The sequence below is a fragment of the Malaclemys terrapin genome, chromosome 19 (genome assembly GCF_027887155.1).
Source record: "Malaclemys terrapin pileata isolate rMalTer1 chromosome 19, rMalTer1.hap1, whole genome shotgun sequence".
NCBI classification, from domain to species: domain Eukaryota; kingdom Metazoa; phylum Chordata; order Testudines; family Emydidae; genus Malaclemys; species Malaclemys terrapin.
This window is the reverse complement of record NC_071523.1, coordinates 21,280,475-21,295,060: the sequence shown is the minus strand read 5'-3', so window position 1 is coordinate 21,295,060 and position 14,586 is coordinate 21,280,475. Positions and strand designations below refer to the sequence as shown.

At 46.4% G+C, this 14,586-nt stretch overlaps 1 protein-coding gene across 2 annotated transcripts in view; it reads left to right on the top strand.

Annotated features, from left to right (window-relative positions):
• The first annotated feature begins 8,750 nt into the window (after positions 1 to 8,750).
• The window catches only part of CHD5 (chromodomain helicase DNA binding protein 5), an 86,422-nt gene continuing 80,586 nt past the window's right edge, over positions 8,751 to 14,586 (top strand). For both annotated transcript variants that reach the window (XM_054008901.1, XM_054008902.1), the window contains exon 1: positions 8,751 to 8,833. In XM_054008901.1, coding sequence (XP_053864876.1) covers positions 8,767 to 8,833 — 67 coding nt within the window. In that variant the 5' untranslated portion in view covers positions 8,751 to 8,766. The remainder of the gene's footprint in view (positions 8,834 to 14,586) is intronic.

The following is a 14,586-nucleotide window of genomic DNA, read 5'->3' as shown; positions in this document are numbered from 1 at the left end:
CATGACTTTAAAGTTCTTTAAATATCTATTGATAAAGGAGCTGTAAAGTCCTTTTCCCCCCTTCCAGGGTTGTAGTAGCAAAAGAGTGGTGGTGGAATCACTGGGGGTGATAGAGAAGGTAAATCTCACCCTACTTTGAGTAGTGTCCTTAATGCAACCTCCTGAGAATATTTTACAACAATACATTAAATACCTATTGCAACCTAAGTCTTAACTGCTCAAAGTATTCTGCCCTCAGCTGGAGTGGGGAGTTTCTCAGGCTGAGAGCACAGAGGGTGAAGGACTGACAGTATGAATGCATGGGGGTTCTTAAATGTCTGTAGGAAACGGGTTTTCGAGCCAGTTTTTGCTCTGCTAGAATATTTCAGAGAATCTTGCCTGTACAGTTCCCTCACTTCAAATCGAGACTTGACTCTTGTGGTGTGGCATGGCTCATCTTCCTTTTTTTTTTCCCTATTGCTGTAATTTAAATTAAAACTGTTACCTTGGAGTGATATTGAGAGTTAGTCACTAAAGCTTTGTGAAGCTGAAGCATTAAACCATACAAAATGTTTTTCTTGTTTTTTCTCTTCCCTGCCCTCCCTTCTGTCTGAGTTGCCATTCTTCTGGTGGTACTGGGCTGGCCATGTGTCCCTTTGGAGATGGACAGTGTTGCTGCTGAATCGATGGAAGTGCTGATGAGCAACATGAGCTCTGCTGGCCTAGGCCTGGAACCTGACTCTACTGCATAGCAGCGTGCTTTCTAGAAGTAGGCCAGCCCCTACCAAATTCTTCAAGCAGCTGTGACTTAACAAATGCTTAGGGTCAAAGCCTGAGGGGAGTCTTGTGTAAGGTGTCTTGGTGCTTTATTTCCAGTGCAATGACTTCAAGTCTGGGCTCTGTCCATATGACAGCTTTGAAAAATTAAGTAGAGTTGTGGCAGGACTGGTTAAGCTTTTCAGCATGGTTCCTGTAGGTGTGGGTTTTCCAATCCATTGTAGAAAATGCTGCAGCCTGGAAACTTCACAGACCTTGACAGGTAATGGACCTAAATATAGAACCATTAAAGTCTGTAGAATATTGGCATGGTACAATATAGATATTGCTGCACTTAGTGAGACATGACTAGCTGGTGAGTCGCAGCTAGAAGAAGCGGGTGTTTATACCTTTTATTGAACTGGCAAGTCTGAGGATGAACACTGGGGTTTGCCATCTGCTTTATGACTGCCCACAATTGAGAGTCATTGCTGAAGGGGGTTAATGACAAACGTATGCTCTTCTGTGTCAGCCTTGCTAAAGGTCGTTGCGCTTCTGTCATTAGCGCATATGCACTGAGAATTATCTATGCAGGTGAAGATAAGGAGGACTATCATACACTTGATAATATCATCAGGTCAGTTCCATGTAATGACAGATTGATCATCCTGGATGATTACAATACTAGAGTTGGCCGGAACTATGCATTATGGGGTAATGTGATAGGTCATCACAGAATTGCTAATGCGAGCTGCAACAGCTTGCTGCTACTTTACAAATGCACTGAGCACAACCTGGTCATCACCAGTAAGTTTTCAGCAGGCCAGTAAGTAAAAGACCCCTTTTCAGAACACTGGACATGATTACATTATTCTATGGTGAAGAGATCTCCATGATGTTAAGCTCATTTGCATCATGATAGGTACCAACTCTTGGTCAGATCGTAGGCTTGTGAGAAGTCAAATATCTCTTCATGTTGCTGTCAAGCAACATAGACAGTGACTCAAGCCAGTGAAGAAAATAAATATTTCAAGCTTGGAAAACTGACTCTGAATTCCAGCAGAAGCACTTCCCTTAGCTACAGAAGACTCAGTGGCTGTTGAGACAGCCTGGAAACGTTTTTGGGATACGACACATAGCTGCTGAAGTTTTCACCTTCATTAAAGAGGAACCATCAAAATTGTTTTGATGAGAATGACCCTGAATATGTCGGCTCTTGAACTCATGCCATGCTATCCATTGAGCCTACATAGCAGATAAGGATTTGGCAGTTGAAGGCTGCATATTATTGAGCAAAACAGACCAAACTTTAGCAAATGAAAAACCCGTGGTGGGAAAAGAAGGTAGCAGAGTTACAACTGTCAGCAGACCGAAAAGGCCCCAACACTCCTTTTGCTGGTCTCTGGGCTATGTATGGCCCCTCTATGCACACTGAATGGCAATTGACTCTTAAGGGACAAAGAAATATTTGCTCAATGAACAGAATGTTTGCTTCTTCACTGCCCTTCCAAAATCTCTAAGGAAACAATTAATGCTCTTCTACAATACCCATTAAAAGAAGAGCTTGCACTAGCTCCTACCTTATATGAGCCCATAACATCAGTCAAGTAGATGTCACAAGGGAAAGCACTTGGATCAGATGCCACCCCAAGCAGAGATCTTGTAAGCAGGATGGCTACCCTATTGCAAGGCATTTTTCAGGGCTTTTCTGTATTATCTGGGAACAATAGTCAGTGCCACGGGATTACAAGGATGCCACTGTTAGTCACCTTTATAAACATAAGATTGATAGGAAAAACTGATAATCATTGTGCATTTCCCTACTTTCTGTTGCTGGAAAAATCCTTGCCTGGGTCATATTGAAAAGTTTTAGCACTTGTTTTGTGGAAGCCATCTTTCCTGGCTTTCAGTTTGGATAGGGACACTGTAGATGTGATCTTTGCAGCTCATCAGCTCAGGAAAAATGCCTGGAGCAAAATCGCCGCAGCTCTTCATATGGTGGTGGTTGGCTTACCCAAGGCTTTTGATTATGTAAATTGCAAGGGACTTGGGGAAACTGTTTTTCATCTTTGGATGCCCTGCATAGTTTCTTGTGTCATATGATCCTTCTTCCTGGATGGGATGATGGCAAGAGTGGTGGAAAATGGCAAGATATCAAACTATTTTCTGGTCACTAATGGCAGCAAACAGCTTCTACGCTCTTTTCCATCCTTTTTTCAGTTATGTTCATAACACAGTATTTATTTAGTTCCCTACCAATGGGAAGTTGCAGATTCAACAATGTTTCTGTGCTTGCACAAAAGTGGCAGATGTACTTATTTAAGGAGCTTTTATTTGCTGATGACTATGCACTGGTTGCTCACTCTATTTTGAGGACATTCTGTTTATAACTGATCACTTTGCTCGTGCAGTTAATTGCTATGGTTTCACAACTAGCCTGAAGAAAATTGAAGTACCAACCTGTGCCAGGGGATGAGCACATCCACCCAGTTATTCAAATCAGCAATGCTCCTCTCAAGTCCATGGAGAAGTTGTTACCTAGAGTGTGCTGTCACAGAAGGTGAGATTACCCATTGCATAGCCAAGATTAGCTCTGCATTTGGAATGTTGTGTCACTGCCAGTGGAATGATAGGGAGAAGCATCAAAACAAGCACTAAGCTAAATGTCTGTTGGTCAGTTGTGCTAACAACATTTCTATATGGTTGTGAGATGTGGACAACATATTGCCACCATATCAGGAGACTTGTCAGTTCCATATGTGCGGTTTTCAATCTATTTGCAAGGGCAAATGGCAGGACAAAATGCCTAATACTGAAATCCTTAATCATTGTCAGATGTCCAGGTTCAAAGCAAGCTCATAATAGCTCAGCTGTGTTGGTCTGGCCCCCTTCTTATGGTAGACTTGAGAATACCCAAGGCCATGTTTTCTTGTCAGTTAAAACAAGGCACCTGCTCTCATGGTGGTCAGTACAAAGGGTATGAAGATACAGTGACATCAAACTCGAAAGCCTGTCAGGTCAATTTCAGGAAGTAGGAATCAACAGCCCACAACAGGGTGACAGCAGATTTGTCATGTTGCCATTAACCACTTTGAAGCAAGATGCATCAACACCTGCTGTGGAAAAACGTGAACAGCACAAAGCAAGGATACAATTAGAATTAATGGAGATATCCCATCTCCTAGAACTGGAAGGGACCTTGAAAGGTCATAGAGTCCAGCCCCCTGCCTTCACTAGCAGGACCAAGTACTGATTTTGCCCCAGATCTCTAAGTGGCCCCCTCAAGGATTGAACTCACAACCCTGGGTTTAGCAGGCCAATGCTCAAACCACTGAGCTATCCTATAGGATCAATAACTTGCAGTGGCCATGGACAATTTTGTCTGTCCCATGTGCAATCATGTTTGCAGTTCTTGCATCAGCGTGATTTCCCTTCCACATCGTTTTCATGTACAGTGTTCGCTGAATCCTCATACGTTGACACGGACACCACTCCAGCCATCCAGTAAATTTTTAACTTAGTCTACAGCATGAGTACAAAACAGCTTGTAACAGTGGTGGGGGTGCAAGCAGTGTTAAAATGGAGGCTGTAACCAGACAAGCACTTGGTCATGGAATACCGTTTGTCCTGGCTTACTTAAGGGCTGACTGGCTACACTTAGTCAAATCAAGGGACCTGGTAACAATTTGTTAAGGTAACCATCTATGGTCCAGGACCATGTTATAGCAAGGTCTGGATTGTAAAAGCAATATAAATCTAGTAGCAAAATGATTGAGACAGCAGAATTGTGGAACTAGTGTTTTCAGGTTTACTGGTCTTGAAGCATAGACAATAGGTAGAACTTGAGTTTCATTCCCAGCAAGTATGACAGCAGAACAGTTATATTTTTGCCAGCAAGCAGTGGTAAGCTTCTCCCTGAATAAGGCAACTTGATGTGATCTTGTACTTGGAGTCTCGGAATGTTTAACTGCTGAGCTCATATGTATTTGTTCTTCCAGGCTTTAGTTCTTTAAATATATTTGTTCCAAATGACAAATAATGCTGATGCATTGAGAGAATCTTGCCCTGTATTTAAACTTTCTCTTTATTATTAACCAACAAAAAAACCCCATCCATAGAAACAGAATGTTTAGTAAGGCTATTCGGTTGAAACCTAGTTACTTGACAGGAAAGAGTTTTAAAATGTTGATCCTATTTCTTTTCTGTCTAGTTGCAAATTAAAGAAGAATCATGGTAAACTTCTGTAGTAACACTTTTGGTTTCAAAAGGTATCATTACAGTGCTAATTAACAAATACTGTTTGCAAAAGAGTGGGTTTTTAGTCCAGATGACTTGTGATTAATGGATATTCCTTTCTCTCTCCCAGTTTCCCTGGCACACCTAGATAAAGAATTTCAGGGGTATTTATGGGGAAATGTATCAACTTCTTACCTGTAAAAATCTGGTATTTGTGTAACATTCAGATGAGTACTGTTATTTAAAAGGAGCCTCTGACTTGGGAAGACAATTTCAGCTCATCTAGTGTGCAGAGCAGGAACTGGAGATGGGATTCTTCAGCTTTATTTCCATCTCTGACACGGAGTTGCTATGTGACCATGGGTAAATCACTTAGGGTTGGTCTACACCCTGAACTTGCATTGGTTTAACTAAAACCGGTAAATTAATAAGTTTACCTAAATTGATATAAACCAGTTGTGAACCCATTTTCTGTTAATAGGTTTGCACTGGTTTAACTAAATTGATTTTAAAATACTTGTTAGTTAAACTGGTGCAAGTTGCATATAGACTCATTTCCCCACCAATAAAAAAGTTACTTTCCTTGCAGGTGTGTTGTGAAGCTTAATGAATATCTTGTAAAGCACTTTGAGATCCTTGGAGGAAGTGTACTTCTTTAGCACATTATCCTGTCACCTTCAAACTCAATGGGGGAGATGTAACTCAATCAATGCTCAGTGTTCTCGCAGACACATTGAATTCCACTGAGACCTGTTGGAGTTGTTATGCAGAAACAAATATGCTTTGTAATAGACCCTGAAACTTGCAAAAACTGGGCTTTGTTGAGATGCCAGAGAAGAGTTTCACAGGTGAGGATGCTCAACTGTGATTGTCCTGCTTGTAGTCTAGGGCAATGAAGTTCAGGAACTGTTGGCATAGCAACCAGCAGTCCTAACAGTCTTGAGAATTAGGGCTTGTCTATAAAGTGGCATGAGCCTAACTAAACCGATTTAAAATTTATCTAGTTAAACTGGTGCATCTTTTCTAATGTAGACAAGCCTTTAAATCTTGTGACCACACCTTCACTTGCAGACCTGAACTGGCTAGAAATGGAGGGCGTGCCATGAAGCACAGGTGCGATGCTTGACCATCTCCTTAGGAACAGAGTTGCTGAGCTCTGCACCACCTGAAGCTTGTGAGCCTCTTCAGTGGCAGCACATGGCAGCACTGATCCTGGAGGTGACTCACTAATTTCAGACGTGGTGTTTTTAGCACTGACCCAGGACAAAACAGCAAGTAATCTTCATGCACTGAACGTATGGGGTTTGAATAGATCTAATTAATGCTTTCTCCCCATTTTATTTAACCAGAACAATTCCCAAACTGTTAGCCTGAATTGCTGTTTTTGCATGAAGCTTGAACTCAGCCAAAAATAAATAAAAATTAAAGAACAGTTTTTTTTTTTTTTTTTTTTTTTTTTTTTTTTAGGGGCTTAGGCTGTTAAAATACTCTGATAGTCAAAAGCGCATCCACAATGCAATGGTGTGGAAGCACATATGTGGTAAGAACTTTCTAGCAGGGCTCAGGGATTCCATCAGCGATTGCTTGGGTTTAGCATTAGTCTGTCCATCTCAGAAGGCCTTTTCCTTAGTTCTGGTGTGTGAAAATGGCACAGGTTACAGCCAACCATGTTAGTAGGCAATCTGCAAACTTCCTCCAAATTTGGCTGTCAGTTGTTTTCGCCTTAGTTTGAGCAGTAGTGGTGTGGGGAATGTAGACTCAGGATTAGAAAGGGGAGGCCTTCTGATTTGTGTGAACTGGGAATTGGAATCCAGGGCTCATGCAGCATAAAAACTTGTGTATAACCACACAGGCACCTTCCCTTCTCAATGTTGCTTTGGCCCCAACAACCAAAGGTGTTTTAGAGCCTAGAGATATGCAGGAAGAGACATCCTTGCACTCAAAGTTTTTTCTCACTAAATAGTCATGCGGAGGGATGCAGTGATTTTTATTTTTAAACCTTGACTATTCCTTTTTTTTTAAGCTAGTCTTTTCAGAAGAAAGGAACAATAAAAATGCCATTTAAAGGCAAGTAATCAGATATGCCCAGTCCCCTTAATAAATAGGGCGTGGGAGTCATTTCAACAGAATGCTCTCTTCTTAAATAAGCTTTCTTCAACTTTCTCTCCCTGGATTTGGTGTTTGAGTTGCTGTATCCTCCCCATGTATAGCTTTGTGGCTTTATTCATTCGAATTAGGCTTAATATGTTTGATACTATGAAAAGAAGCTAGCCTGCTGCTCATACACAGTAGCTAAATTTATAATTTGGGGGGTTATTTAAAAAAAAAATCAGGAACAAAAGATGAGTGCAATTCTGCATGTGCTGACTTACAGCCCTATTAAATAATGCTTTTGTCATTTTGGCTGGTGGGATAAGGGAGATGTAATGCATTAAGGGCACCATTGCTTCTTCAAGGTGCTTTTAGAAAACTGCAGGCAGCAGCACAAGTGCTTGTGAGTTTGGCTGTGGCCAGCTCTTCAGTGAAGTTATTACTAGTACCACCGTGAGAGTCCACATACAGTAAGAGCTTTGGGAGAATTATTCAGAAATGCGGATGCCGTTTATAAAGCTCATAAGAAATGAGTGAATGTGACAAGGTCAGAGGCTGGGCTCTCCTGCTAGGATTTTCCTGGCTATCACCTTTTGTTTTCAGTGGGGCCATGGATTAAACACCCCCCACAGCTCTCCAGGAGAATGTCTCTAGGGCAGTGAGGGGCGCTAGTTAAGGTTAGTAGCCTCTTTGTCTCTTTTCCTTTGGGCCAGGTTGGCACGAATGGGCTCCACCAGGCAGGGTCTCTGGCCAGGAGGACTCCATCAGTGGGCACTTCGCTTCCAGGCTGCCTTGCCTTGCTCATTAAAGAAAAGGAGCACCTGGCTGCGTGGGCAGTGTGCTGCCTCAGGGGCTTGGGGGGGAGACAAGAAGAACTCAAGGGCTGGTGCTGGCCCTCGGGCTCCTGGGCAGCAAGTAACGCATGGGCCGTGTCCCTGACCTTTCTCTGCATCCTCCAGGGCGGCTCCCAAAGTGCTAGGGGAGGCTGAGCACTGAGGGCCTGGAGAACCTGTGTTCTCGCTGGGATGCAGCAGCGTGGCTTGCCCCCTTCCCTGCCAGCCTGGCCCCTCCCGGCTGGGCAGTGCCCACGTCGGGCAAGGTGTGGCGGCAGCATAGGGTGAGCCGACAGCAAGTGTGGAAAATGGGGACAGGTGGGGGGTAAGAGGTGCCTGTAGCAGACAAAGCCCTGGATATCAGGACTGTCCCTACCAAATTGGGACAGCGGGTCCCCTATAAGCAGCCCTTGGTGTGGGCGCTTGCAAAGCCCGCTATTTCTCCTGCCTTTCCTCCGCCCCCTGCCCCTCTCCCCAGCCCCTTCTCAGCAGCGAGCGCCCAGCCTGGCCACCCCCAGGCACCCCCGCTAAGGCCGGGTGCCAAAACGATGGGATGCGGTTGCCAGGGTAACCAGACTGGACGTCACAATCTGGGCATGTGTAATTCCAGTTGTGTGTGTGTGTGTGTGTCTCCCTCCTGCGCTCGCTGCAGGCTGGAGGGGTTGGGGCTGGAGCGGGGGAGGGAGGAGAGAGCGGCCGGGGGAGGAGGGGAAGGGGAAGGGGAAGGGGGAGGGAGATGGAGATCGCTCCTTAAAAAAAAAAACCCACCCAGGGCCGCCGCAGCCATCTTCGCGCGGAGCCGCCTCACCCTGCGCCGCCTGCGCCCGGCAGGTGGGAGCCCGCGGGCAGCGCCGCGCCGCGCCCCGGGGCCATGCGGGGCCCGGCGGGGGCCGAGGGGGAGCCGCGGGACGAGATGGAGAACGAGGAGGAGCTGTCAGGTAGGGGCCGCGCCGAGGGACGGGGGGTGCCCGCTGGCGGGGCGCGGGGGCCGGGGGGGCTCCGCGGGGACGGGCCGGGCTGCTGTCCGGGGAGACGCTGCGGTGATGGGCACCGGAGGGGGCGGGTGGCTGCTGCCCATCCAGCTTCTGCCGGGAGGGAAGGGGGCTGGGTCCCCTCCTGGCCAGCGGGTGGCAGATGCTGGGGACCGTATCCCGGGGGAGCCCCAGGATGGGATGAGGGTGCCAGTCCCTGGGCCCTGCGGTGAAGGGGGGCAGGCTGCCGGGATCTCCGGGCTGGCAGGGGGGAGAGGGATCCTTGTTAGCCTGGGGTTCTGCCAGGCCAGCTCCCGTGTGGGGTCTGGGTAGCCCGCGGAAGGAGGGAGCCATGCAGGAGACGAGGCTCCATGAGCAGGTACTTTCTGAGCCTCACCTGTAGCCCCGGCGCGGGGCAAGTGCCCCAATAATGGGACTAACCCTCCTTCCGCGCCTGCAGTGGTGTGGGGATTAACCCCCCGGCGCCCCAGAGTCCTGCCAGGAAAGGGGGGTCCCCCTCCCCCTCTCGTTCTCTTTGCACCCCTGCCCAAAAGGCCCACCGCTTGCAGGGGGGAGAGAACGCCATCCATGAAATAAGGGTGAAAAGCTCTAGAGGTGGGTTTTCAGAGGTGCTGGGCCACAGCTCTGTTCACAATCAGCAGCCGCTGTGGGGACTCAGCACCCTTGAAGACCTGGCCCTTAGTTCCTTTCTGTGACTTCTGCTTCTCTTCCCTAAATGCCCAACGTCCCTGCCTGGGGGGAGTAGCTGAAGGCCAAGTAACTAGCTGAAACCTCAGGCAAAAGAGAAAATTGGAGTGGTTTTTAATTTTTCCTTACTTACTGTACTGGTTCTTTCTGTGCTGGAGAGGAACTGACGCCACTTGTTAGAGCTAAGCAGAGTGATGGCTGGAGCAACATATGCCTTTCCAGAATATATGTGGCTTTGTACCCTGGGCCAAGAGCCATTTGTAGAATCCTGGTGGGGTGTGACAAGGATCTGTCTGGCCTGATTCCCGTTGTATGCAGGATTCCATCTCTACATTCCATCTACGTCCCTATAAAGACTTTTTGGCCCCATTCTTTGACACCTGTGGTGACTGTGCCTAGAGACCATTTTCCTTGGAAGTTTCCTTTCTCTGCCTAGTTGCTCTGAATATTTGCCTGGTGCCGAGTCTAAACTTTTCCCTCTTAAGTGTCAGGCACTGCTCCTTGACCTACCACCTTCTGAGGGGGTGAAAAATCTTTTCCTTACATTTGCAGTGTTACCTGGAAGGGACTTACAGATGGCTCATGTGCCTCCCTTGGTCTTCTGTTTCCCAGCCTTTGTATGTTTACCCCCCTCATTCTCTCCACTGATGTTTTACCTGTGATTCTTGTATCACTTTTACTTCCCTTTGCTTTTCTTGAGGTTTGTCTATATCTTGGGGACTATCCTGGGGCATTATTAAGGCCAACAGACTCATTTCAATGAAGCCTAAACCAGATTTAGTAGTTGACAGACTTTTATTTTCCTGATGGCTTTACCTGGCTGTACCTGGCACATTTGAAACCTACCTGCGGAGCTGACAGAAGTGCTGAGTATGTTCCAAATAGAAAGCAGCGGCTGTGCTAGCAGACATTTCAGGTGCATCCTGGTAGAAAGTATTTCTTGGGCTGTATCAGCTCTGTCCAAGGTAGAATTTGGCAGAACTGGGTAACATGTCAGTGCTCTCAATGGAACAGCGATCACACAGCATTTGTCATGAGGGGAGGGCAGGGAAATAATTAGATAAAGGCTTAATGTAGACAGGGAGGTTTATTAATTGTAAGACTGATAGCTGAGCACTGAGAGATGGATTTCCTTAGTTGTGACATAAATAAATATAGTAGTAATCTGTCCTGCTATTGGCTAGAGACCTTACTTGGCGTAGGGGGGGAGGGGCAAGCAGAGGCCCAGGCCCCCCCATGTCAGGGGCACAGAACTCCTCTGGGCTTCGGGCTGGGAGTGCGAGCTCTTGTGGACTCGGACTGGGACAGAAGATGAAAGCTCCTCTAGGGCCCCAGAGGGAGAACCAGCTCCACCGTTGGGGCTGCAGTGGGGAGAGGCAGCTCCTCTGGCCACGGGGTGTGTGTGTGGCAGCTCCTCTGGCCATGGCGGGGGGGGGAGAGAGGGAGGAAGGCAGCACCTCTGGCCACGGGGGGCACAGAAAGTCCCTCCCCCAAAGCAGTCAAATATTTATTCCTGGGAATTCCTAATATGTGACATCCTCCTGCAGAACTGCCTGTACTTACCTTGCTAACTCTGTGTGAGGGTCTCCAGCAGTAGAAGAGCTCCAGGGCTGGTGCTGGCCCCCCAGTAGTTCTTTGTTTTCAGTTTTGGGGGTTTTTTAAGGAAAAAGTTTCGGCTTGTACATAGAGGCTGATATTTTGCAAACCAAAGCTATATCCCCAAATTAAAAAACGCCTATAGCAGCTGTTAAAGCAGCCACTTTGGCCAAATCGGTGCTAGCACAAATGGCTAAAAATCCATAGGAGCCAATGGAGTTGTACTTGCCTATGCCAACAGGGCCAATTGTACCATTCTGCAGGGAAGCAGCACCAGGCACCGAAATCTCACTGTGCTGGCTGTTGCACAAGGGTGAATTCTACCCATAGTTAATTTGGTCCAAACAGCGCCTCTCATTTTCTTACATTGCTAAAATAAATTTTCTCCTGAGTTGAAAGCCTAAATGCAACACATTTAGTGGAGAGCAATGGCACGGGAGTGAGTCAGAGTTCCTGCAAAATAGGGGCTGATAATGCTACTTCGGACAAACCCAAAAATCCAGCAACCCCCGTGGTCAGGCAGTAATAAGAGTACCTGGTGCCAATATCATGTGGACTGTCATCCATAAGGGACTGAGATTCCGAAAGCCCATCGAACATATTTCATTTAAAACATGAGGGCAGGAGTGAAACACCCATCTTTACAAGATGCACAGCTATTCATCTCCATCCTGTCCTTCATTTTCCAAAGCATGAAGAATTCTTAATGTCTGGCAGATGGATGCCTCCCCATCAGTGTCAAGAATGGTTCTATTCTTCTTCCTTCCCAGAAATGACTCTGGAGGAGATTATTAAGATCCCTCTGGTTTTTACTCTTAATGCACCTGACTGAAGTGCAATCAGAGAGATAATCAGGGCCCACAATAGAGCCATGGAAATGAGTGAGTGTGAGTTTGCATGTGCTGGAGAGAGGTGGGAGTGTGGTAGATTAACATGAACTCAATAAAATAACTTGTGTCCAGCTGTTTCCTGTTAAGGATACTAGTGCATCTCAAATTCATCTGCAAAACCTATCACCATTGCATCCTCTCTCTTCCTGATTTTTCATTTCAGTTACCAATAATCTCCATATGCAGAATTACATTTACTGATTGTTCTTTGTTTGGAGGTGTTTAAAATTTTCAAATTAGCATGTTTTCCATACTCTGATTACAAAACATGTGCTCATGGTGGAGATAACGCTGCTTTGAAGATATGGAAAACATGAAGAAAGAACGAATATAAAGTTTCCAGCAGAGAAAATGTCAAGTTGTTTCTCTCGCTGTAAGATTCTCCGTCTTGAAAAGCAGTAGGTATCACACCTGAGTTAGTGCTGCTTGAATTAGTATTGACTTGGCCTCAGCACTTGCATCTCCCTCAGACCAGGGTGTTTTGTGCAGACCGGGGCACCTGGGTTATAACAGCCTGTTTCCTGCGAGGGCGTTTTGGTGAGGAGAGCAAGAAGAGGAGTACCAAGTCCTGGAGTTTCTGTTCATTTTGAGAAGTGGGCTCAGAGGTCAGGGACAGGTCAGGGGTGATGGACTGGCTGGCTTAGAGGTCAGTGACAAATACTCTCCGTTCCCATCATCCTTTCTCCAGTGGCTTTCAATGTCAGTTGGTTCAGTTTAATCCCAGTGCTCAGGACGTTGTTTAGGTCTCAGTGAGATGTGTACCAAGAATTAGAAGCGTGAGGATATGTTTTTATTAGGGTCGCAAGGGGGATCCAAATGAGCCTTATTATAGGACTGTAGCTGTCACCTCTCCATAACACATCACACACCTGCAGAGCTAGGACTGGCACCTTGGTCCTTCAGTTAACACAGGTCTTCACGAGGATTGCCCTTGTGTTCTTTCTACGTGACAGCTGGTTGTTAGAGTTCGGCAGTCTTTCTCTGGCCTGTTTCTTAGCCATGCTGAATTGCTCAGTTGGACGTGTGGCTCTTGTCCCGTCTGCACAGGAGTTGGTGAGTCTCTGTCCGGTTCCTCGCAGATGGCATGCTGACCAGGTTGTAGCTGTCAAAGGATAAGCAAAGGACTTCAGTGTCCAGGGCTGCTAATGCAGCAACTTTCACGAGCCTGAATTTCACTGAAAACCATTGTTAACCTTTGAAGAGTTTTATTTCCCCCTGCAAAGAAATTTTAATTCAATTTTCTCAATCAGTCGCTGGCTAGATAATTGTTCCCCTTCTCTAATAAAATTGGAACCCATTAATGCAGACACTGTAGGGTGGTTGGATTTAAAATCCAACCCTGAGGGGCTGGCTTTCAGCTTCTCAATGTGTTTGGGAACTGGGAAAAGAATGAGGATTGTCACTTCTTCTGAAAGCCTTGAAAGGGAGAATAGCTCGAAATGCATGTTTGGACCTGGTGTCACACTGCACTCCTGGCCCCCATGAAACATCTGAACAGTTTAGCATCTCTAGCCGTTCAGCTAAAACAGCAGCGTTTCTAACTTGTGGGAATTCCTGGCTTCCCTTTCATAAATTTCATAGCCCCATAGATTCCAAGGCCAGAAAGGACCATCGTGATCATCTAGTCTGACTTCCTGGATAGCCCCAGCCAGAGAACTTCCCCACAATAATCCCTAGAGCAGAGCTTTCAGAAAAACATCCCATCTTGATTTAAAAATTGTCAGTGATGGAGAATCTACCATGACCCTTGGTCAATTGTTCCAATGGTTAATTGCCCTCACTGTTAAAAATGTACAGCTTATTTCCAGTCTGAATTTGTCTCGCTTCAACTTCCAGCCACGGGATCGTGTTATAATTTCCCCTGCTTGTCTGAAGAGCCCATTATCAAAGATTTGTTCCCCATGTAGGCTCCTTCCCTTGCCTTCATCTGCAGCTGCCTGGCTTCTGCTCTGCCCAGACCTTTGACTGGAGCTGTCATTTTCTGAGAGAAGCTGAGCTGGTCCAGTTCGGCCTCCAATGCTGCAGCTTCCAGCAAGTGACTGATTGTAGCAGATGCCTCTGCTTCTTTTGGACTAATGAGAGTGACCTGGTCAGTGTTTTATCTTTCCGTTCCGTTCAATTAAAAATATCCCAGTCAAATCGGGGCCAAGCATTCTCACACAAGCCGTGCAGGAGGGAGAGCTCATAGAAACAAGGAGGCTTCTCCTCTACTATGGAGATGGTCTGTCAGCAAGGGAGGGGATGGTCTTTCGCTAGAAACAAAACAAACGCATGTAAACCAGGGGGACTGTCCGGGGTGAAGTCTCTGCAGGGTGCTTGGATCGCAGCACCGGATGTTTGCTTGGCTTGAACATGTTTTTTGAGGGGGCGGGGGATAGATTGTGTGTGTGAGAGAGAAACTTGAATGCTGAAATGCATGAATTCTGGACTCATTAATGCTGGAGAGAGTTTAAATCCACTGCAAAGCAGGTAGGCAGGGCATGCAAGGCGTTTTTCCTCTGAACTGCCACAGCTGCTCTCAGCTTC